Source organism: Setaria italica, chromosome V (genome assembly GCF_000263155.2).
Source record: "Setaria italica strain Yugu1 chromosome V, Setaria_italica_v2.0, whole genome shotgun sequence".
NCBI lineage: Eukaryota > Viridiplantae > Streptophyta > Magnoliopsida > Poales > Poaceae > Setaria > Setaria italica.
The window spans coordinates 621,595-647,031 of NC_028454.1; the positions used below are offsets into that span (position 1 = coordinate 621,595).

Below are 25,437 nucleotides of genomic sequence, written 5' to 3' on the forward strand. Positions count from 1 at the left end.
TAGGTATTTATCAATATGATCATATATGAGTTGGTGAAGTGGTCACTAGTTTTTTAACTACGGCAAATTCTTAAAAAGATGTATGATGCAATGAGCCGTTGGATCCAAACCAAGTGGCATTATGGAAGTTTTGTGGTTTATTATCAGGACACATGCAATTGTTCTACCACGACAACCTAAATCTGAATTCGCTTGAAGGGCATACACATGTATTTATCATGTGATCATATATTGGTGAAACAATCACTATTTCAAAATTTCCTTCCTCATGCACCAATATCAAAATCAAAGGTGTGAATTATTTACCTTGGTATCCTCGGAAGGAAAAGAAAAAGGAAAGGAAAAAAATACCTGTCCAGAAAAGTTCTAAAATCACATCATGTCAAGGTTCCTAGTACCACCACGACGGCAGAACCACCCACCTGGGCGCACGCAATCGTATGTGGAGGCACACGCGATATGACAGGAAATGAGAGCGCAGAGAATCTGGGAGCAGAAATGGGTGGGGGAGAGGCGCATCAGATGCCACACCACCCAATCCATCCTCCATCCATCCATCCACACCCATCGCACTATCTTTTCTTTACTCCACCCACGCAGGCAGCGGCGGCAGGCACGCCCACACGCCACACATGACCCTACGCCACGCTACGCAGACCAAAAGGAAACCCTAACCCTAACCCTAACCGCTAACCACAGGTGGGTTAACCCAACGCAACCAAGGCTAACCAGAGGGGTGGGGCCGGCAATTGAAAGTGCCGTGCGCTGTGGGGCTTTGGAGCATTCAAAGGAGACGGGGCTGTGTCAAGCAAAAGGACAAAATAATGGTGGTGGTTTGCTGCTCTGCTGTGATAGCTTTACGTTTTTTTTCTATGGTTTTGCAAGGCGCACACCAACAATGCACCAAGGATATGTATACTAGCAACATGCAACACAGCATTAATTAACAGAAGCCAAAAAAACCCAGCAAAAATATTAGCAGATGCTAAAAGAAAGAAATAATTAGCAATGATAAAAAATGGCCATATTTTATTTTTCCATCCACCAAAATTTCAAAATGATTTCACACTGATTCGAAAATACCAAAATAGCAAGGGTTAAAATATTTCCATCTTGGTAGATCTGTTTGGTGGGGATTTACATGAATCAAGCAGGTTCAAGGGATTTATATATCGTCATGCAAAATCAGGGGATCATGTTCCGTCGATGATGGATTATGCAATTAGTTGGCAGGAATGGTTTCTAGATCTAGGCTTGATCTTGCAAATAAATTTTCATAAAGAATTCAAATGATTTCGTATCATCTGAAATATAGGTCTGAGGTGTGGATTCGCCTAAATCTTGCGGCTTTATTGAGGAGGTAGGCTAGCTGGCTTAGCGCTGGATGAGTTTCGGTTCCTGCTACCATGAAGTAGTTGGCAATGATAGGTAGTGATAGACAGGATACTATACATGGGGAGAACGAGACATAGGGCCGTACTAGATTTAAATAAAAAAGATGGTCTAGAGGAACCCAATGGTTGAAAATGGAGGGATGAAGCATGTCGACGGATTTTTGTTAGCGCTGGTGAGAGGCAATGCATCAAGTGATGTGGGTGGTAGTGGTGTTGGAAGAGAGGTATAGTAAAAAGAAGGTAGTTGGAACAGAGAAGGAAAGCACTAGGATTAAAAAGGATATGAGTTGCTGTAGACCGCTGGATTTAAATAGTTGATATACACAAATTCGGATTAGGCACAACTAAAGGATTAGACACAAACAAACAAGTTTATATGGAAGGACTAATAAGTGGTGATGGAAGCTAATTTAACAATGAAAGAACGAACATCATCTTAACTAAAAAAAGTAAGTTATCTCTTTTTGTAAAATATATATGCGAGAAATGGTTAACAGCACTATGCTACCAAAAGAATCTCAAACTATTTGATCAATAGTTTCATTCGACTTGTCCTCAGTTTTAGAACTTTATGTGCATTGTTTTTTTACCAGCTAAATCAAAATATTGTGCACTCCTAAACAAATTGTTTTCACTCCTACCCCATGTATCCCTTGTCGCACATACAGCTTATATCCTAGTTTTTTTCCCCCCTTATCTCAGGCTTCCATGAACGCATCTGGTTTCCCCACTGGCCACTAGCGTGGTGTGGGTGGATCCATCCATGACACAACTACTCCAAGCAAGGTATATTTTGAACAAAGGCCCTTTTCTGTTTCGAAACTTGCCTTTCTACTTTATTTCATCTTTACCCTTTTTGGCTTAGCTAGTTGATGCATACATACTCTCTGCTCAGGGCCATCGTAGCCATTTTTAGGGGCATCATCCAAAACGGATTTCATTAATCAATAGTGTTATGATAAAACATGCATGCTAGGAATGCAATTATGCATATGTGTTTTATGATTGTTTTTAACATGCTGCAACATATACTTGCTAGGTTTTCTCACAAGTACTATAGTTGTTGAAACCCCCTTGCCGGTTCGCATTTCAAAGCCTGGTGATAGAGTCTGGGGCGTCTCCCTCGGTGGTGGAGGTTTTTTTTCAACATATGTATACTTGCTTTTACATTACATTTTCACAATAGGTTAAAATATACTTCCTTTTGTACTAGTGATGCGAGAACATATAGATGTGTAATATGTTCTCCCTCGGTTCTAAATTGTTAGAGGTTTTAGTTTTGTCTCAAGTTAAATTTCTGTAGTTTTAACCATATTGTAGAAAATGCACCAACATCTACAACCTAAAATTAGTTTTATTAAATATACCATAAAATATGTCTTGATAGTGCATTTATTAGGTGTTAATATAGTGCATTTAATGTTGTAGATGTTGCATTGGCGTATTAGTGCAATTAATATAGCATAAATCTATAGATATTAATATAAGTATTTGAACAAGATAGGTCATATATATATAGATAAAAAGGAACGAGCCAATAATACATATTGACTAGAATCATTTTGCAATACCGCGCATACATCTTTCTCGCGCTATCGCTACGTCAACGTGTTGATCGATAATATACTAGCTAGCTATAAAGCACAAGCTGCCAAGTCGTGTCATCATATTGATGATCTTGTATACCGGCTATAAAGTACTATACTTACTGGTATACGTATAGCCCCACCGGAGCTGGATGACATTAATTCATGCTACTTTTTGCTACTCATGTTTTTCGAGGACTTGTGTTTAGGTGCCATGCATGTCTCCTCGGTGGAAAACCTAAGCTAGGAATCAATTTACTGCTACGTCCCATCGATGAGATCATGAGACTGTGGAAAAATAAAATAGGGTTCTCAGATCTCATTAGCTGGAGTTATTCGTGGATCCAAATATTAGTGTCAAGCCAAAAAAAGAAATATAGAAAGATTTACATATGCAATTATTTATTTTTTTCCTAGCTAGGTCGTCAGTGCTAGTGCTAGGCAGCAAATAAAGGATGACAAAATAAATGCCAGGGATACCATGTTTTGAGAGAGAGCGGGAAAAAAAAAGAGACACGGGTTATCGGATCTTGATCCTATGGCCAGAGCTGCCAGCAAGAACTGGCTAATAATTTAGAGTCCACGGGACAAGTTGTAGGAAGGCATAGTGATTTGACGTCATGATATGAACTAATATGGTCAAGGGCGGTATCATGGGGTACGCACACGCTTAATCATCTATGCAGGCTATGCAATTAAGCGCGCGAATCATCAAATTAAGTACTCTCCGTTCCAAATTACTATTCGTTTTGGTATTTCTAAATACGACATAGCTTTTCCTATGCACCTAGATGTATATATTATGTTTAGATATATAATAAAAGTTATTTACCTAGAAAAGACAAAATGAATAGAAATTTGGGAAAGAGGGAGGGAGCAGCAAATAAACGCTATATCTGCAGCCGGCCGGCAGCCGCATGACGACGTCTCTGCTCTGAGCGAGGCAGCAGGTGATGGGTATTGGTTTTTGTTTGGTCCATGGCCAGGCATGCAGAGAGTGTGTGTGTTCACTTTTCAGTCTGTGTACTTGACATGGGAATCTAGCCAATAGATGTCAGGGAAGAAAAGTGAACATGATCGAGTACATCGATCGGTTCTCATGTAGTATAGCCAAGCTTTCCGAGAGAAAAAAATGTAGTATACCCAAAAGAATACACACGTATGTATAGCAGATGCTAACAATGAAGCTTGTGTCGTCGAGTATAAAGTATGTATAACTAGTGTATGAAATATCGATTTTGCGAATCAAGCTAGGTATGCACTAAGCTGTTTCCATTTTCCCCCTTTCTCGCTGTAATATTCTCATCTCGTAAAAAATACATTATAAGCGGTCTTTTAGTTTTATTACCGGAGCGTAATTAAGTAATTAACCACAACGTTAATTTTGTTATTGCCGAGTCAATTTGAGGATTCTTTAACTTGTGCAAAACTGGAATATATCATATGCTACTAGCTATACATGATCGAACGGATGAGATGAAAAACTTGTTAGCTAGTTGCAGGTTCATACCGATGGATGATCGGATTTTATCTTACACGCATTGTAATCTATATACACTACTGCATGGATGTTAGCATGTATGACACAGATTCGATCCATGTTGCATCTGATAAGTACTAAATCTGATCTCCGACCGATAGCAAATAAACTGGAAATTTGGAGGCAGGCACATACGGAATGAATATCAGTATTTTAAATAGCGGGCTAAGGCAAATAGCGTTCGACCTAAAAATAGCTAATAGCTGGCTAAATGAAGCTATAGCGGCAAATAGCGGCTAAATTGTACATAGGAGCAAATAGCGGTACCCTCCTCAATCAGCTATAGTGGAAGATAGCAGAGGCTATAGCCGGCTATTTAAAACATTGATGAATATGCTAGCTGTGAGAATTAAACCACAAGAAATCAGGGAGGAAAAAAAAGCAGCACCGTTAGTTTGGGGGAGTAAACCCTAGGTTTATTATATATAGATACCTAGATAGAAGCACTATGCATGCATGCCAGCCAGCTGACACCAGCAATAATTAAGGATACAACATTTCCATTTAGCTAGGTCGACGTGTCCAATGCAAGGGCGGGTTTCATTCATTTCTTTTCGTCATATATAATTCAATGCGGGTGTGTATAGTTCATACACCAGCAATGGTGGTGTACAAGTCCTCATAAATACTTAAAATACATTGTATAGTTCATACGATATGATCTACAATGTGAAATTTGACCAAGGATTTTTACCGGAAATATCCTATTAAAAAGGAAAGATATTAAATAAATGTTTCGAAAATACTTGTTATGGTGAATCCGGTAACAATTATTCCTAAATTGTCAATTTATGCAAGTTTTTATGTATTGACAGTCATTTTTTTTAAAAAATAAACTGGGAGAATATACATTAAAAAACAATATGCATTTTGAATGAGGGAGCAGTGCAACGTTGCTCCCCGCACCCCACCCAACCATTTGTTTCTTTTAAGATCTTTCAAAATGAGAATAAACTAAATACATGTTCTAACATTTTGTCCATTCATTAACTTAGCTGCCCTCTAATCTCTCTATCCTAGCTCAGTCCTTTTGAGTATAGCTCAATTGGCTAGGGCTGGAGGCGTGGCTCTCCTTAGCTCGTCTAGATTTATACATTTTATCCTAGATATGTATTATGTCTAGATGTACAGTAAAAATGTATGAATCTATAAAATCTATAACAATTAATAATTTAGGATAGAGAGAGTAGATACCTAGTCACGATCGTCTCGAGTATATGTACGTCAAATGAAATACTAGAAGCAAACGCGTGCATGCAATCCCATTGACTTATCCAGCTCAGTAACTCTAGAGATATATAGTTAGCTCCTCCTTGTTTCCTTGAGGAAATTAACTTTTGGATGTTTGGAAGTCGCGGTCGCAAAAAAAAACAAAAACAAAAAAAGGTGGCCGTGCTGCCGACCGATCCATATTGATCGAGCGCCGCGCCGTGCGTGCATGGCACTAGGGCAGCGCCGCGGGGGGCCGTACGTGTGCGTGACAGCTTGCTCTCTCTCTCATTCCCACGCAGCAGCCGAGCACCAACAGCTGGCTCTGCCTCCTGCGTCGTGGCGGTGTTGTACGTACCCACGTACGTGCATACGTACTACTACTCTTCATTTTTTTTTAAGCCTCGATCGACTTTTACATTATTCGGTTCAATTTAATTTTCCAAAACGTAGAACTGTTGAAAAGATATAAGAGGTTTATATCTTGAAATAATATGCGCATGCCTTTATTACAAAAAAGGGAAAGGATTATATTAGTATACTACTTTCTCTATTTCTATGAACCTTGCTACACGTAACGGTTCAACTCACATCCGACTGGCAATTTTCCAGTCAGCTAGCCCTATCAAATTTCCTAACCACGGCTGTTGACTTTCTGGGTCAAAAGGATTTGAGTAATGTCCGAAGCTAGACATTTTATCACACGTGACCTAAAAAAAATATCAAGTGTGAATACATTTCAAACATACTCCTACTCTATAGCATCACATGCTATACCATTTAAAATTCTCAATACAGAACACACATTAATCCTCGAGAAGGGGAAAAAAAAGTGCCATGTGCTTGCCCGACTCATGGACAGTACTGCACGGGAGGTATTTGGATCCTTAGACTAGAGTTTAGCTCGGGTCACATTGGATATTTGTATGCTAATTAGGAGTATTAAACATAGACTAATAATAAAAATAATTGCATAAACGAGGATTAATTCGTGAGACGAATCTATTAAGCCTAATTAATTCATAATTAGCACATATTTACTATAGCATCACATGTGCTAATCATGAACTAATTAGGCTTAATGGATTCGATTCTCGCCAATTAACCCTCGTTTATGCAATTATTTTTATCATTAACCTACATTTAATACTCTAATTAGCATAAAAAATCTGATGTGACCCGATCTAAAACTTTACTCCCCGATCGGAGACAGTCACTGTCACCGATCCACCGTGCTAGTGCGCCTTCGTGCACCCACCAGCGTGAAACTTCACCCACAGCCATGTGCAGTTACCCTGCTACTCGCATATATGGCCACATATACACGTACACACAATACAAACGCATGTAGACGCTCACAAATACACCCACCAACTACACTCACGCCTATAAACTTGTATGAAAGGCAAAGTTACAATAGAAACCTCGTTAATGACAAACATACATCACAAGACACAGAATAAAATAGCCATATCAAGAAAATAAACAATGCTAATTCGTACATCATTCATGAGGTTACATTTTTACTTCTATCTATTTGAAAATGTGCTACCCGAAACATACATCAGAGAAAATATAATATACAATATCCCTCACAGGACTATTATATCAACAAAACAAAACAAAACAAAAAGAACAGGTACGTACTGCACACCTCTTTATTGAATCATCATTTACCAGCGTTTCCTCTGGGCGTGATCAGTACGTGCACACGGTATGACGAATCCAATGGAATCAATAGGATCACAGCGTGAAAAAGAAAACCCCAAAAGCTTATACATTCAAATAATGTTACAAGTGTAAGATCAAACAACATGAAAAATCGCAAAAATAGGGGAGACAATATATTAGACCTGCTCATCATCTCATGAAGCTTTCTTCGTCTTGGCAATGCTAAGGAGGTCACCAAAAAGCTTGTCTTCAGGCTTCGTTGGCCGCATAGGTTGCCCCGTGGAGGGTGCAGGGGAGGGTGCCGTCTGGTAGGACGAGCTCATGCCCATGTACGAGTTGTCCTGCACTGAGAGGCCATACATCCTCTGGGACAGGTCGTTCGCACCAGGGTACCCATACGTTGCCGGCGTCCCCTGGTTGTAGTAATGTGCAGCAGCCACAGCTGGATGCTGCATGTAACCCGCCAACCGGCCACCATACATGGGCTGCTGTTGAGGCATTGCTCCATACTGTGCCCCAGGCATCTGTTGTGGGTACATCATGGCTGCCTGCGATCCACCATACATTTGTGGAGTTTGCATGCCGGGGAATTGCATGCCTGGCATGGGTGCTGGCAGTAGCGAACCAAACTGCTGGTTCCCGAAGCCTGGCTGCATCTGTGCTACGGCAGCATGGCCAGGTTGCATCGCTTGAGGCAGGACGACTCCTGGTTGGTTGTACATTGGCTGGGTTTGTGGGACTCCCATGTGGTTGATCTGTGGTTGCAGTGGCTGCTGCATGCCGCCTGCTGGCAGAGTCGGAAGAGGCTGCATACCTCCTCCCAGATGACCATTTGGCAATTCATTGCTTGCTGCTGACTGAGCTTCCCAAGGAGGTGGTGGAAGGGATCCGCTTTGATCATCTACAAAATTGGATGCGATACTCACATTTTCTTCGGACAGAACAGAAGATGAATAGAGTACAGGGAGGGACAGATGTGATACAGAAAAAAAAAAGAGAGAGTAAAGGTCTACATGACTTGCCATACCATAGTTCTGTGCTTGCTGTGGTGGGGGTGCCAGGGGACTGGCAACTTGACCATTCCAACCAGAACTCATGTTATTAAACTGGGATGCCTGATCATAAGATGTCCCAGGGTTCACAGTACCCCCATTTGGATAGAGCGCTGCCGCCTGCTGAGGCTGTTGTGGCTGTAAAGCATGCTGGGCTGGAGTACCGTATGGCTGCGATCCTGGAATAGTGGAGCTTGAATTGAGACCAAAGGGGTCAGCTGGTTGAGCGTTGCTGTTAGCAGTGTTGTTTTGCGAAAATGCATCAACAATTGCTAGCGCATTTTGATTTGATGGAGTAGAGTCAGCAAGAGGATCAGTGACTGGAACAAGTGCAAGCGGATTTTCTGCTGTAGTAGGGGTATCATCCCAGCTGAGAAGATCAATGCCAGGATCGGATTTTGGTGCAGAGGTTGCTGTGCCATTTGACACCGGTGGCGCTGGAAGCGCTAATTGCTCAAAAGGAGATTGGTCACTTGTACTGTTACAAGACAATGCAAAGAGAGGGTAGTAATTAGACAGTAATATGGAACACCTAATAAAATAGCAAGAAAAAGAAACTATGGAATTTGTCTATACTAAATAGCATCATTAGTTCAGAACATAGAATGCCTAGCTATGGTTGTCACTGAATCAAAAAACAATCCAACACTACTTTCTTGTTTTCAGCATTTATGCACAAAATCACACATGCATGAGTAACATCATTGTAAACATTATGAAGGTTTAAGAATATGCAAAAGTGATAGGAGCAAACCTTTGATTTGGCTCGTTTTTGGAATCTTGGCTTGTGGGATCCTCAATATCTATGAGTCCTTTTTCTTTGTCTTTGTTAGCATCCTGGTTTGCAGAGTCCTCAGTATCAACAAGTGTTTGCAGAGACTTTGGTTTTTTCTCCACTCGAACTGCAATGCCTGCTGCTATTGCATCATGCTTAGCAAGAACACGTTGCAAATCATCATTCAGTGCAAGCCCCTGTGACATGAGTTCCTCGTCCCTGCAGAATTTGGCAAACAACATTCTAGTATAAGCACAGCTGTTGTCTGGTGTATGCACATTCTAATATCGGCAATATCTGCAGTGTAAAGCTATATACACATGATATTGCTCGTTAGTTGGGCCAAGAAATCACTGACAGTTTTAGGGGTCTCATTCACTGCCACAAGATATACTGTAAATTCAGAGAAAAGTCCACTCACGTGGAAGTATTAACTAGCTGCACCACTCTCTGCTTGTAATTGCGACACTGATCCACAAGCTCCACAATTACCTCCTGCCTTAGTCCCTGTGAATAGCATGTGAAAAGTATAATCAATAAACCTTAACAAATCAAGAGGAGGTTAATAGGAATATAGCTGAGGCATTATTGCTTGAGTATGGCATAAATAATGGAAGCAAACCAAGTAATTGCATTTTCAACTAGAAATCACTGCTTTACTTCTACAGGGAATTTTCATTCATACCACCACTTGAGGAACACTTTACATCTAGCAAATATTCCTACTTCTATTTTAGTCCAATCTAAATGGGTAAAACTGATTAGCTAAAGTGCAGGAGTGCCAACGTGCTCCTAGTCATAAAACTGGAGGTAGACATGCTAACAATTAGTTTGCATGCTTCAGTACCAGCCCTTACCACATTACCATATACACCCTGTGCTTCAGTATTTCAAGTGAGATCCAATACATAAAATTGCTAAAGTATGTTCCACAGTACAGCATGTTATAAGTTACAACAAGGTCATTTCTAAAACTTAAATTGGTCGGCACGTATTTCTCAAAACAAAACAAGATGGAAAATTCTTTTATGTATGCCATCATTATATTAAGAGAATCAATAAATTATAATGGCATGCTCGGTTGTGTTCGGCACAGCTGGCTGCAGCTGCGCTGCAGCTGCTGCTGCTGCAGCTGGCCCACAGCCAGTGTCCCAATTAGCAGCAGCTACAGTGCTGGGCTGCTGCAGCTGCAGCTGCAGCCAGCTGAAGTGAACAGAGAAATCTAGATGTCAATTTTCTATGCGGCAAGCTTCCATAAAAAAAAAGACACGTGCTAAGGGTACTTAGTACCTCTCTGTTTCCTGGGTCTAAAGCATTCAGCATCTCTGCTAGTACATCCATGATACCGCGAGCATTCTGAATCTCTGACATGCTGAAAATATAAGCATTAATTCAGTATAAATAAAAATGCATTCATGAAAAGAACAGGATGCATTATTCTTATGGAAATTTGTATGCCATTGAAAATGTACTGCTTTGCTCATGCTGTATCCCGAAGTCACTAATTGTGTGTATGCCTCTGGAATATGTGCGCGCGCTAATTTCTGTCCAGCCACACACACAAATACCGAGTTTGGCATACACACAAATATGCATGTTCTCAAGATGTCAAGATCTCCACTAGACACACTATGAGAGGGGGAAAATAGTTATAATGACTCGCGATCAGATTATGCCAAGAAGATTATCTGGATATAGTGAAATAGTACCTACAGGTGCAGAAAATGAAAATGAAAAGTAAAAGAGCACACCTCAAAGCAGGAAAGTCATTGGCAGCAGAAGATTCAGCTTCATCTTGTTGATCAGGACTACGCATATTCCTTGCTACTTGAGACTGTCCATTAAACAAAGGCGCAGGTTTCTCGGATCTCTTGGGGAATTCAGCTCCAGCTCGCTGCAAGGCAGAAATAGATGATCATAATTGTGTTAAATATACCACAAACCAATTGAGCTAACTGAAAACTTTTAACTGATAAATAATAGGACTTCAAAAGCATACCACCAACTCATGGTATGCCGCATAGTATTGCGGATATCTTGCACGTGGCCCCCCCAAAGTTTCTTGCCATGTATCTATTAGCACCAATACCTTCTCTTTAACACGAGGATCAGACTGTAACATGAGAAGAAAATGCAATCAGTAAGTTAAGTGGATCGTTACAATAATTATCATGGTTTTACAAACTCGAAGCATCCTGAACCTTCTTCTTGACTATCTTCACCATCTCATGTAATATATCTCTCTCAGCAACATGCATGTGGAGTATATCACCACAGTTCTTGATAACAGTTTCCAACAGCTGAAAATACAGAAATATTATGAGAAAGATAATGAAAATATTTCGCAGCACATCCTGCAAAAGTAGTCCTGCACCAGCTACATCTACATATCTTGGATCTCCACAAACCATAGTTCTTGAGCTTGAACCAAACAAAAGAATTGGGTGTTGGTGATTTATTGGTGGATTGCACAAGAAAACAAATAGGAATAAAATTATCAGGGATTGAAGGCTAGAATAAATAGTGCAACCAGGTAGCAAGATGCTTAAGTATGCTGATGGTGTTGCAGGATACATGGGTATGATTACATGAGAGTAACTCGATAACCCATGAAACATAGGACAAACGATGTAAACATAAACTGGGCGAGGACCAGGGCCCAGGGGTTTGGTTTTACAGAAGCAACATAGAAAGACAAAAATCCTAAAATGACAGTTACCAATAGCCCACTGCACTTTGGAGTAGATGACAAGGTGAAGACAGACTTACAGTCAGTGCAAGGAGTTGAACTTTTGGATTTTTGTGCCCAATTCGTTTTTTTAGCGCCTTGACAACATCCTTTGATTGCCTATTATATAAAAGGGTATGAAGGATCATTAACTGATAACCAAACGACTGGAAAAATAAATCAAATGTATCCTTTTAGCGAGAATAAAATGTACATGTATGCAAGCAACAATCATACATGTCAGATTCTTCGCTCGAGTGAAATAGACTATTTGATGTCGTGGTTCATGTTTTTTTTGCGAATACATGAGGGATAAAAGGGGGCAATGTCTAAAACAGTCCCGCAGAATTAAAGCGACTACATAGGATGCAAAGACCATCCCTCTCTCCTTTAGAACAGTAGAATGCCATTTTGTCACCTCACATAATGATGAAGCATGAAGGACTCGGCAAATTGCCTAATTATCATTTCAACGAACGATGACTACATGAGAAAGTTGCTCTAACTTGGGGGAACCAAACCAAGCAGAGCGGTAACTGATCGTAGGAACCAGATTCGGCCCTCGCGACCCACGATCCTGGCAGGCAGATGGCCCTATTGCATCCCAATAACCGAAGCACCCAGCAGTCTGGCCTCCTCATCCCCGCTCAAATTAAATTAGACTCCCACCATTTCCGGAATGACGCCGTTCCACGGCATAAAATCACATTCCATCACGGAGCCCCGGCATGGGCGCCCCGAATCTGACGGGGAAACACCGAATCCTTGGGCGCAGCAGGCGGAATCTGGGCAGGGATCGGGGGAGATGAGAGGTGGCGGTACCCGGGGTCGCGGTTGCAGATGTCGCAGATCTCCATGTTCTTAGCCCAGTCCGGGCCGATGAGCATGTCGCTGGTGGCCCGGTCCACCATGGAGCCCGCCATGGGTGGTGAGGAGCGCGCTCACCCGGGCGGGGCGGGCGGCCCTGGCTGGCTCCGAAGGTGGCGGTGGCGGTGGCGGATCGGGGCCGGCGGCGGGTAACGGCTGCCTGGCTGGAGGCTGCCGGGAACCACCACCGCACCGCGCACCGCAGCAGCAGCAGCAGCAGGACCAGATTGGGCGCGTTCCTTTCGTGGTGATGGGCGGGGCGGCCCGCCCGCCCCCCCTCCTTTTTTTACCTCGCTCTGTTTTTTTCTCTCTCTCTCTCTCTTTCCTTCCTCCCCTGCGCGGAATTAGCCAGCTAGCTGTACAGTGCACGCGCGTGGGTGCCCGCTGCCGGAGAAGGCAAAGGAGGAGAAGGTGCTCCTATCCCTTATGCCAGCGCTGGCCAACCTAACAAATGCTGCTGCTGATGAGAAAGGAGACGCACATGCTTTATTGTTGGATGGTTCGTTGGATCACTGGATGAATGTGGCCGCTGTCCAGCCTGCTGCCTTCTTGCTTTATGGTGGAGCTCCATGGAACCTTCTTCATCTTCCTCCTCCATTTTTTTTTCAGTCCCAAAGGGTCAAAGCTTTACGCCTGCGTACCATTGTGCCTGTCAGAGATAAAAAAAAAAGATCCTGACGACGTTGCAGAACAAGATCGAGCGTTGCCAGCCGTTCGCGCCAACGCCGTGCCGTCAGCCCCGTCACACACGCAGAGACAGACAGCGCGCCAACCAACCGCCCACGCAAGACGGCAACGGCAACGGCAACATCACGACGCGGGCCAAAAAAAAATACACACGCGCCTACCCAACCAAACCCAAACCCCAGCAAAATGGGCCCAGTCCGCCAAATCTCATTACGGCCCACGCGGCCACTCGGACCCGGCAGCCCGCAAAACCCCATCACAAACAAAGGAAAACCCAACGCCCCCTCCCCTCCTCTCCTCCATCCCTCCCCTCCCCTCCCCTCCCCGCGCCGCCGCCGCCGCGCCCCCCCCGAACCCTAACCCCTCCTCCCGTCCTCCCCTCCCACACCATGGCGGCCCCCTACGACCGGGAGGACGGCCTGGCGCCGGCGCCGCCGCAGCACGCGCCGGACGCCTACGACCCCAACTACGTCCCGGACTCCGTCAAGACCTTCGTCGTGCACCTCTACCGCCACATCCGCGACAAGAACGTCTACGAGATCCACCAGATGTACGAGGGCGGCTTCCAGCGCCTCTCCGACCGCCTCTTCCGCGACGCGCCCTGGCCCTCCGCGGAGGCCGTCGCGCCCTACTGCGACGGCGACCACGTCTTCCTCCTCCTCTACAGGGAGCTCTGGTACCGCCACGCACACGCGCGCCTCTCACCGCTCACGGCGGCCCACCGCGCCGAGTCGTGGACCAACTACTGCGACCTCTTCAGCGTCGTCCTGCACGGCGTGGTCAACATGCAGCTGCCCAACCAGTGGCTCTGGGACATGGTCGACGAGTTCGTATACCAGTTCCAGAGCTTCTGCCAGTACCGCGCCAAGCTCAAGAACAAGACCGAGGACGAGCTGCAGCAGCTCAAGCAGTTCGACAAGGTCACTTCCTTCTTCCTTGCAATTCCGTTTGTCAGTTGTACACTTTTCTTATCTTGCCCCTGGCAGATGAATGCGTGGTTAGGGAATAATTTATCTTACTGAGATGAAATGAAATGTGCAGGCTTGGAATGTGTATGGCGTCCTCAACTACCTCCAGGCGCTGGTCGAGAAGTCCATGATCACGCAGATCCTTGAGAGGGAGAAGGAGGGCCTGGAGCAGTTCACCGCCACCGACGGCTACGACTACGAGGGTGGGAGCAATGTGCTCAAGGTGCTCGGCTACTACAGCATGATTGGGCTGCTCAGGATACACTGCCTCCTTGGGGATTACCACACTGGGCTCAAGTGCCTCGCACCCATTGACCTCAACCAGCAAGGGGTCTACACCATTGTCATTGGGAGCCACATCTCCACCATCTATCACTATGGCTTCGCAAACCTTATGATGCGCAGGTACACAAAGCCTACTTGCCTCACCATTGTTGATCCATAGGTACTTGTAAACTGAGTGCACTGAGTTAGACATATTACAAGCCATCCTTTGTCCAAATGCGGAGCCTACTGGTTTGTTTATTTTGGTCTAACTTCAATTTTATGTTAAATACAAATTGGTAGGTGTACTGAGGGATGGTTAGATATCTCTCTTGAACATATTTTTTTGGTTGAAGCATTCACTTGTCCCATCAGATGAGCCTTACCAAATTCATTTCTTATGTGTTGTTCACATTAACACCAGGGGTTTGCTGCATATCATTAGGTTGCAAATAGTTGAAATATCATGCAAGTCTTTATGCAGTCTTGTATGCTGTTCTTAGGAATATCATCATCAGCTAATTTTGTTCTTGTGCCTTAGCTAGCTAAGCAATGCCAAGTGCTTTATGGTTAGCTAAAATTGCCCAGCTAGGTAGCACATTTGAATCATTTTATTTAACTGCATCCAAGATTTCAACACTTATTCTTGGATTGGGAAGCCAAAATATGCGTTCCTTTTGGATCTCCTTGGATTGGGAAGCCAAAATATGCGTTCCTTTTGGATCTCCTCTGTCATGGAATTGTCTAGTTGTTAATTCTCTTAGCTAATATATCATGTTTCTTGATAATTCTAGGTATGTTGATGCGACACGTGAATTCAACAAAATTCTGCTATATATCCTCAAGTACAAGCAGTACCACCAGAAGTCCCCTCAGTATGATCAGATACTGAAGAAAAATGAGCAGATGTATGCATTGTTGGCAATTTGCCTGTCGTTGTGCCCACAGAACAAGCTTATAGATGAAAATGTTAGCAGCCAGCTGAAAGAAAAGTATAATGACAAGATGACAAAGATGCAGAGGTATGATGATGAAGCATATGCTGCCTATGATGAACTATTCTCGTATGCTTGCCCCAAGTTCATTACTCCATCACCACCAGTTCTGGATCAGCCGCTTACAAACTATAATCAGGTACAGTTTCCTGGTCAAAATGGTATTACTGTAATTCTTGCCTCGTGAGTATATTTTAGTTTTAGCCTTTTAGGGCGTTGCCACACAATAAATGTTAGTACCTATTCTTTTTTATGCTCTGACCTGGCTTTTGTCAGACTTCATTTCTAGCTTACCTGATGGCACTAATAGGTTTTGTTGTTGTCTTTGACAGGATGCATATCGTCTTCAGTTGAAGTTATTCCTCTATGAAGTAAAGCAGCAGCAGTTGCTTTCCGGGATCCGGAGTTATCTGAAACTATATTCAACAATAACCATTGGCAAACTTGCCCAATACATGGAAGTGGATGAGGCAACACTAAAGTCTGTATGATCAGTAATCTACACTTCAGTTTACTGATTCTTTTTGGTGGTTTGTGTGTGATGAACTGGCTCAAATGTTTGGACAGGTCAATCCTGATGACATACAAGCACAAAATGCATGCAGTTGACAGTGATGGAAAGATAGTATCCAGTGCAGACTTTGATTTCTACATTGTTGAGGTAATGCTTTATAATGTTTGCCTTTATCCGAGTCACTTGTTAATATGTGGACATTTTCTCTTCAGAAGTCTAACGTTGTAGTACTAAATCAGTTTTTTTTCTTTGGTGATTAAATCTGCACCAAGTGACTAATTAGTTGAGCAACATTGAGCTGCTGTCACCTTTTGTGATGTAACTCGTTTGTGCACAATCTTAGAATCTCATTTGCTTGCACCTATTACAAACCTCGGCACATGTGCCGCACATGATACTGCACTAGTTTGTATGGCTAATTACTTGTACATTGTTTTCAATGGTGCAGGATATTATTCATGTTGTGGAGTCCAAACCTACAAAGAGTCATGGTGATTACTTTTTGAGACAAATTTTGAAGGTATGGCCTATCCCAGTTTGTCAAATTAATCCTGTAGCGGACTGGCCCCTCTGTTTCCATTTCTGTATGTTTTAGTTTTTGCTGACATCTAATCTGATTTCTACATCCACAGTTTGAGGAAATGATGGGTGAATTGGAGAAAGTACAGCTTGACTGAGCCTGGTAGTGATCATGGAGGAAAATGTCACTGCTTCCTTTTTGCTAATATAGGAAGAGGCATTTATGGTGGCTGGTATTAGCGAGTTATGTTTGTGCCTTTTGTACTCCATGTGACTTAGTTGAGACCCGATCATTTTGTAATTTTCTTTTTTGCTGAATTCTACTTTGCAACTCGTTCAGGCTCAATTAGTTGAATTGGGATACTTATATGGGTCTGCTATTTGCCTGGATGGGCATATCAACATGCAAGAATGGTCTCGCTGTCGATTACTTTGTTATTGAGAAGCTATAAAGAAAATCTTCTCCTAGCTTGGACTAACATACAAGTCCAATTTGTGTTTCGCCTGCATCTGTTTGTAAAATGACTCCGTGCTGAAACCCTGACTTGATGTCAATGCGAGCAATTGCGTTCCCATAGGATGCATCTTTGACTCGTTACTCGTCGGATTCTGATGCTGTACAGAGCGAGCGTGGGCAGTGCATAAAAATTAGTAATGTTTGATCCACTAGGTTTCGATCAGATCAATACGTCAAAAAAAATACTTCCAGCCAAATTTGCATATGAAACGCTGGTGCTCTAATTTCATGGTCGATCTGCTGAAAACTAGAGAAAGTTGACTTAGACAAAGCTAAGACCACTTGTAATTTGAAATGGAGGGAATATAAAATAAAAATCTTCTGAAACACACAAGTACTCTCTTGAATATAGGTCACATATTATGTTTTTCAGAATTTACAACTCAGTATGATACAAAAGTGACATGGATGTATTTTTGACCTCCCGGTATGCAAAACAAAATTAAATGACTGAATGTAAGTAGACCAATTCGCAAAAGCACACGCACACAAAGTATACCAGACCGGTTTAGCTTGGCCTTGGCCTGGAAGCATGTGTGATGTGCAGAAGAAAGTGCCAAGAAACGTCTCCGATGTAAACTACTACTATTAACCAATAGTAAATTACAATTGAATGATACAAGGTTTTAACAGTCCACTGATACTGCCGCCTTTTGGAAGCTAGTTTCTGGGCTGACACTGTACGCTTAAATAACGGTGGCAATACACAGTAACGAATGAGAACAATGAGCTCTAGGAACATGCATGTACATACAGCTAATGTATTATTGGAACATATCTGGTGTATCTCTCACAAGTCTACCTATCGAAAACTTCTCAGGTTGGGGGAGGAAAGAATGGGTGAGCTAACAGATCTTCCGAGACAGCTGCTAAGTCTCTTATCTGCTGTTCTTGCAGGTGTGGAATATTCGTCGAAATCCAGGACTCGCGCCTCGGCCTGCAATATTGACTGGAATTAGAATGTTCGATCTTCAAAGATAAAACAATACCATATTGACAGTTGCAAGCGTTGCTCCCTAATTATGCACATTAATTTAAGGGTAATCAATATCATACTAATAGTTGCAATCACTGATCCCACACTACGACTTGAAATGGCTACACATACAATGATACTATGAGTAGTGTGAGCTATTCACATTAATTTAAGGCGAATGGAATCACTAAAAAATGGCAAACAGTTACGCTACAGTTTCCAAGAGAGATCATTTCATGATAAGTCAAATTACTAATTTAAGCAGTTGATGATTGCGCACCATGATTTTGGTCTGTGATTTTCTTGTCCCTGGCTCCTTGTCATCTGTATTTTCCTTGTTTTCCGCATCAGAGGGTCTGCTGCCGCTTGCTAGCACCTCACAGGCCTCCACTGCAGCAGCAGCACTGTGCTTACTTATCTGCTTCACTAACCCTAGCGCGTCATAAGTTCTGTCTGCCGGGCTGACAAAACCCTGTGAGGAGCATATGGGCACAAACAAAGATGTTAACCAAAACATACAAACAGAAGAAGCAGTATTCACTAGTTGCAAGTGCTGACAGCGTGAGCAATTAATCACAAAAGATACTTCTCTTGCACAATTCGAAACTAAGAAGCATAGGAACTTTTAGGAATTACTTCAAGTTTGAACTAAACCCTACAGATACGGATCAAATCCCCCTACCCAATCAAGCCCTTAGAATCAGTAACATGGTCCACCAGATTATATACTGACTGCAACAAGTTTATCTATTTATGACACAAAATAACTGTAAAAATAAAAGTAAAGAAATTAATAATGAATTTACCTGAAAGCTCATGTGCATATCTATATACCAAGGAGACTTCCATGCTGAAGGAGATTCCAGTCCTCTTTTGACACCTGGGGTATCAGCCAATCTAGCAAAAGCAGACAATAAGAACAAATTGCCAAAACACAGTGTTCTTCAGACTTCCAATTGTCTTAAATGAAGTTTTAGCTAGAAACAAATGATGTTTGAAAAAAAACAGAGAGAAGAAATCGTCAAAAGGCAGTGTTCTTTAGTGTTTGAAATAATTCCATTACATGGGTCAGGAGCTAAATGACTCATGATAACTTTTGACAGCAAATGCTTCTTGGTTTCAGAGTGCAGACGAAATCAATCACCAGGTCTTCTGATTTTCTAAATAAAATAGTCATTATTTGCAAAAAATGAAGTTCTCCATCCATGGACAAAACTAAACATAATTATTTTATTAATCTTTTTTCATGGCCCATTTCTTAGTTAAGGGGGACTTCACAAATCACAACTCTAAAATGTGTGCAAGGTAAAACTTCATCAGATTGACGCTTTCTAGCAACTAAAGGAGGGAATGGTCATTCACTAATTGCCAATTGTTGTGAAGCCTACGACAAGTTATTTTCATATACTCTGACGCCTGAAGTGATTAACTAACAAAAGAACAGATAATTAAAACCAAGGAACACAAGTGAGACCAGTGCAGTATCTTACAAGTTCACATATTCATAATCCGCGTTGATGCATGGTGATGATTTCTCAACAACTAGATCCGCAGGCTTTGATTTTGAATTAACTGCTTCCTTACAGAATGACAAAGATTCAGGCTTTGCACCATGATCAGTGGCAATGAGGTCATTGCAGTTATGCTCATGCTCAACCAGAATACCTACAGGTTGCTGCATTAAACAATATTGGTAAGAAGAAAATCAAGTGAAAAAGTTATTTAGCTAGTTGGCATACCATCAAGGTACATTTATGAAGGCCCCATTGCAGAAGGAACTCAGAAATTATATTGATGCTGTATTTTTCTTCTAAGGAGTATGATACTAACAACTGGCTAGGTACCATCAAGGAATTTGTTCAAATGTACTTACTGAATTGTCTGGCAGATCAGCATTAGGATTGGCGACATTTGGTGAGGAACATCGTTGCCCTCCTTCATCCACAAGTTGTTTGTTTCCTGCATTCTGTGCATCTCTGGCCTGTTCAGGTGCTCCATCGGAATTTTCCTTGTTACCATCAGAGAACTCAAGTTTCTTATCTAGATGTTTAAAAGAAGATTGCTCAGCACACACAAGCGATTCAGTAACAGTTGCTTCATCTTTGGTTGTATTCACGGAACATGTGGCTGTAATCATATAGGAGATGTCTGTCATCTCCTTTGCAATCCCAGATTTCTTCTCAATTCTTTTATCTGGAGTAGGAGATAATAGACCTCTGTGTCTTTTCTTCATTATTGATGGTGTGCATGGGAAGCTTTCGGCAGCAGTCTTTAGCGCATCTGGGCTTTCATCATGTGTTGGGGATCCCCATAATCTTAAAGGAGTGGGGACATTCATGGTTGACCGCATCCACTGCCGAATCCCAAGGGGACTAAATTCTTGCAGATCAGCAGAAGTTACAAGATCGCAACTGATAAATGGGACATCCACACCTGGGAACCGAGGAGGTTCGTAGAATAGAGCTCCCTCACCCTTCTTTTCATCGGGCACAGTCTCAATGTCTTTTGGTAACTGTTCTTTTGCTGTACTGGCCACAGCTTCTTCGGCATCTGTGGACTGTTGGCTCCTGCAGTTTGTAGTGTTCTCAATCATTGTGAAATCCCCAGGTCTGTCATCACTGCTGCCTGGTTTAGCTGATTGCTCAGCATCACAAAAAGAATTGTTTGAGCATGTGATCATCTCTGCTTCAGAATCCAGCATGTCCATTGGCTCAGATCTATTTCCAGGTACACCAGGTAAACTATCTAAACACAGAAAAGAGGAAGACACTGTCACCAACGTACTCCGTTCATACACAGTTTCCATCACACTGGATGGATTTGATGTATGTAATGGGTATGGCTGTGCCAAAAAGTTGGTGTCCGTTTTAGAAGTATCTGGCAGTTGATTTAGTCCTGAAGAAGCAGCATCAACTGTATCTCCTGAAATTAGAGTTTGCAAGGACACGTCTTTCCAAAGTTCAGATTTCAGACTGTCAGCATCAGAGATTAAATGCAGTTTCTGCTCAGCATCAGAAACACTTGATAGCACAGAGACAGGCATTTCCTGTGCAACACCAAATGGTACCATAGAGTTTTCTTGATTTGATGTGCTACAAAGCGTTTGTTCATCCACAAACATAGAATTACCTGACCCTTCATGTACATCCATCTGCAGGTCCAATCTTTGAGAAAAAGACGAAGAAAGATGGTGATGCCCATCAGGCAAAGCGGATCCTACAGCCTCTGTGGAAGTATAGCATGTCCCCTGACACATAGAAGAGTGAGAGTCTTGTGCTTCGCTCTTGTTGGCATCCATATTTTCTTGTAAATCACAGCTCAAGGCCAAATTAGTGTTCTGAGCATTGCAACCACTATCTCCATTATTTTGTAGGTTCATAGTAGATAAAGAGTTGCATTGTGAAGGGCATTCGATCAGAGGGAGGCACGGGACTTGAGAAAGCAAGCCAGAAGATATGTATGAATCAACTTTTTTCTTTACCGAACTGTTCCAGTGATTTTTAATTGCGTTATCCGTCCTGTAGGGGAAATAGAATTTACTGATTCAATGATCTTGGTAGTCTAAAATAGTTCATTGCCTAACAATGAGAGTTATTTTTGAACTAGTAACATATAGCTAAATTATATTTGGTTGTAGACAGTGAGGGGACACCTTTGTGTTATAAAAATGGCAGTAAAGCATAAACAAATCATAGTGTGTCCTCTTTGCATAATGTAAAAGTTCACCATTTTTACTTGCTACAAAAGAGCATATCTATGACATTTATCAGAGATAAAACAGCTCCTTGGCTGATACTAAGGAAAATACATAGTTACCTTCCAGGTAGAAATTTTGTCAGTTCAGCCCATTTATTTCCATACATCCGATGAGCATGAATGAGAGTAATCTCCTCTTCTTGCGTCCATGCCTCCTTGTTTATGGCTGGGTTAAGATGATTGTGCCACCTGAATCAGATAAGGTAGTACATTGTTAAAGCAACTACAGTTATCAGCATCAATTAAGTTATGCAGATACATATTTGTAATACCCAAATCAAGTGAGTTTACAAAGGCATATTCTATAATGCCTAGATCGCAGTGAGTCAACAAGACATGCTCGCAATGTCAAAAGCTGAGATAGCTAATTAAGACTGCATCTTTACAGACTTTAAAAGGTTAATGTTTAGTAATGCTACTACTGTGGCGCTGCTGTTACTGGCTTTGCAAAGTCGATAGAAAAAACAGCTACTACCAATAATACTGTGCAAAAGCATCATAGGTCTAAGCAACACTCCATGAGCTAACTTTTGCAGTTCATTTATCAAATATGAAGTTATATAGACCACGGTTGCAAAGGGAAAAAAACTTTTCTTAGATGCAAGCTTAATGAAACTTGAAGTAAACAAGAAACTTCCTATGACATACCGTTCCCGGCATTGCTTTCCTATGCGTCCAGGCAAAGCTTGAGCAATGGTCGACCATTTCTTTGGCCCATATTTGTTTACCATCTGAACTATGATTTCATCTTCCTATAAACAGACAGACAACAGATTTATGTTAATATATCACACTGAATCGGTGATCATAAGAACAGAGCCTTTTTTGTCCCAAGAAAATTGGGTCAGCTAATGCTTCATCAATAGTAATTACAAATAAAGCCATTGAAAATAAAATAAACTAGGGTACTTACTTCTTTCGACCATGGCCCTTTGACCAATTCAGGATTTAGAACCTTTTGCCACCTGTGCAAACACTGTACGTCGGTTCTGTCTGGAAAACATTCCGCTGGAAAAATAGAAGACATTTTGTCAAGGCTAAGACTTACAGCAAGAGGCAGCAAAGGGTTCTTGTTGACAGAAGCAGAAGAACAAATGGTAGAGAGCATAAGTTAATAAAGCAAGGCAATGCTCTCTTTTGCATGAACATACATAAGTGAGATTTGAAAAATACACGGCTTGGTATATGTAGCCCCATTGCTCTAGATTATCGTAGGATAAACATCGCAACATATCACAGTGTTGAGAATCATTGTGAAAACAGTCAGTTTGAACTTTGAAGTGCATAACATCTCCTGAATAACTACGATGCAACTGCCAAACTGTTCCTGTGGACAAGAATTATTGACAATGTTCCCTAACGATAAAGCACTGTAACCATATCTAATAAGGACAGGAAATTAGCATCATGGTAGAAAATGCATTTCGTACACAGAACAGAACTTTGGTAGAAGTGCAAATGAAGAAATAAAAATACAAGACAGAGTTGCAATGAAAATGTGTTGAGCAAATATACTACTTTGTCTTCTGCATATAGCATCGATCCATAGAACGTACCTATCTTTTTCCAGTTTTTCCCTTGGTATGTCTGAACCGCACGGGACAATATAGAATCCTACATTTTAGTAGCAAACACGTACAATATTACACATTCAGTAAATAAACCAAGGCAAAAAAATTGTACACACAGTCACAGCAATGAGGCTTGTACAGCATACCTCTTCGGGTGTCCAATTTCCTTTGGTAGAACGCCGGGTTGGACCAGTGGTCCTCCTAAAGATAAACAGGCAGATAGCCACAAGTAAATTTAGTACAACATACTGTTCATGCTTAGAGAAAAAGTTTTTGATTCTTTTACCCATTCAGTGATCGTTGCCTCTGCGGCTCATGGCTGTTTTCCCCTTCACGAGAAGCTGGCGGAAGTCCAGGATCCTCTCCACCCTTCTTTGCGACTTTTGCTTTGTCACTTGCCATGATTACTGTAAGAGCGTTGCATTTAAAATGTAACAATTTATCATCATATTGTGGATTATCACAAACATAACAGCAGAAATCAAATAATCACTAGAGAAGAAAGAACAAATCCAAAGCAAAACCACCGCAAGCATCATGAACATAATCCATCATCTCAACAACAGGCAACCCACCCATAGAACCTAACGAATCCTCTGCCCACCACAATAGCATTGGAACTACTATCTCCGTGCAAGCGCGGCCAAAGATGATGACGATGACCACAAGCTGATGAATCCTCCACCTCCCCAAGAGCACTGCAACCACTAATTAAAGGCACAGCCTTGGCCATGATAATCCAAAGGCACATCGCCTCAAGCAACAAGATCCTTATCTCTCATTTCAATAACATGCTGCCCACACATCCCCTCCCTTGAAGCATACTGCCTTTCACCCTTCATGCCGGCCACTTGCCGATACATCGTAGAGGACTGATGACTCCAAGCCAGCACTGAGACAGTAAGGCAAACGAGTGCTTGACTCAGATTCCGCCCAAATCTCAACCAAACGCGACTCCGGGAAAAGGAACCTCCGAGTCCGCCGAGCTCTAAGCCGCGAGATCTCGCCTCTCCACCCAATCCACCTCCACCACCCACATCTCACACGGCAACCATAACAACAACCAAAAAACACTCACTTGACATACTCCCATCACCGGATTCCCCAAGAATACACAACAAAACAAGCGAGATCCCACGAGTCCACAATCATCATAGGATGAATTTCGCGATTGCCCCCGAACAGGGAAATCCCTAGTCTCCCCAAATCATCCACCGACTTCATCCTAGGATTAAGACCGAAAACGCTGAAAGATCTCATCTCACCCCGTACCTCCGTGACCGACGCGAGCAGCGAGCACCCTCCGGCAACCGAGCCGCGCCGCATCCAATCCCGCGCCCGCGCGCGCGTCCTCGGCCGCTCCAACCGCGCCCGCGAGAGCCGACGGAGCGGGGGAGGCGCCGCCCACTCGACCGACGCCTTCGTCTCGCGTCGCGTCCGCCTCGGAGGTTTCAAATTTGGGGAGGAGGCAAGGCGAGGATGCTTCGAATCAACCCTACTGCCGCTTGACGTGTTGGGGGTGGGTGCTCTCTAGAGAGTGACGGGGAAGGGGGTGCGGGGTGGGAGATGGACGGTGGGGGATGGTTACCGGCGGAAGCAGCCGCATCGGGGCCGTCCGTGCCGCTGACTCGCCTGCCGCGTCGGCAATATTTGAATGCCAACGGGTGGGATACCGGCTGGGACGGGTGGGTGGGCGCGTGGCAAGTGTGAATTTAACGGGCGTTACCGGTTCCTCTGCTGGTTTTCGAATTTGGAAATTGGCCGAAGACGGTAATTATGCCACTGTAAAAGGGAATAAACGAAAATTTATAGCATGTCATTGGGAAAAATTGGTGGTTTAACCTTGTT

The 25,437-nt window shown here is 42.6% G+C and overlaps 3 protein-coding genes across 4 annotated transcripts; 1 reads left to right on the top strand and 2 right to left on the bottom strand.

The window, feature by feature from the left end:
• Positions 1-7,191: 7,191 nt before the first annotated feature.
• Positions 7,192-13,255, bottom strand: LOC101770169 (TOM1-like protein 9). Its single transcript, XM_004967356.4, has 10 exons — positions 12,778-13,255; positions 11,997-12,075; positions 11,429-11,527; positions 11,227-11,340; positions 10,979-11,121; positions 10,518-10,599; positions 9,649-9,734; positions 9,207-9,446; positions 8,428-8,930; positions 7,192-8,301 (listed from the first exon to the last, which is right to left on the bottom strand). The coding sequence occupies exons 1-10, from the start codon at positions 12,876-12,878 to the stop codon at positions 7,595-7,597; spliced, it is 2,154 nt and encodes a 717-aa protein (XP_004967413.1). The 5' UTR covers positions 12,879-13,255; the 3' UTR covers positions 7,192-7,594.
• Positions 13,256-13,842: 587 nt separating this feature from the next.
• LOC101769760 (eukaryotic translation initiation factor 3 subunit L) lies at positions 13,843-17,237 on the top strand. Its single transcript, XM_004967354.3, has 7 exons — positions 13,843-14,429; positions 14,551-14,882; positions 15,536-15,875; positions 16,069-16,217; positions 16,304-16,397; positions 16,699-16,770; positions 16,883-17,237. Exons 1-7 carry the CDS (start codon positions 13,899-13,901, stop codon positions 16,925-16,927), a joined length of 1,563 nt encoding a protein of 520 aa, XP_004967411.1. The 5' UTR covers positions 13,843-13,898; the 3' UTR covers positions 16,928-17,237.
• Positions 17,238-17,852: 615 nt separating this feature from the next.
• On the bottom strand, positions 17,853-25,093 carry LOC101770844 (transcription factor MYB3R-1). 2 transcript variants are annotated; one of them, XM_004967357.3, is made up of 12 exons: positions 24,862-25,093; positions 23,876-23,996; positions 23,736-23,790; positions 23,575-23,632; positions 22,932-23,026; positions 22,667-22,770; positions 22,079-22,207; positions 20,136-21,780; positions 19,753-19,937; positions 19,069-19,159; positions 18,543-18,734; positions 17,853-18,223 (listed from the first exon to the last, which is right to left on the bottom strand). In XM_004967357.3, the coding sequence occupies exons 2-12, from the start codon at positions 23,989-23,991 to the stop codon at positions 18,089-18,091; spliced, it is 2,805 nt and encodes a 934-aa protein (XP_004967414.1). In that variant the 5' UTR covers positions 23,992-23,996; positions 24,862-25,093; the 3' UTR covers positions 17,853-18,088. The 2 variants fall into 2 exon arrangements, with proteins under 2 accessions (XP_004967414.1, XP_022681998.1); XM_022826263.1 differs by having other exon boundaries at positions 24,855-25,093.
• Positions 25,094-25,437: the final 344 nt, after the last annotated feature.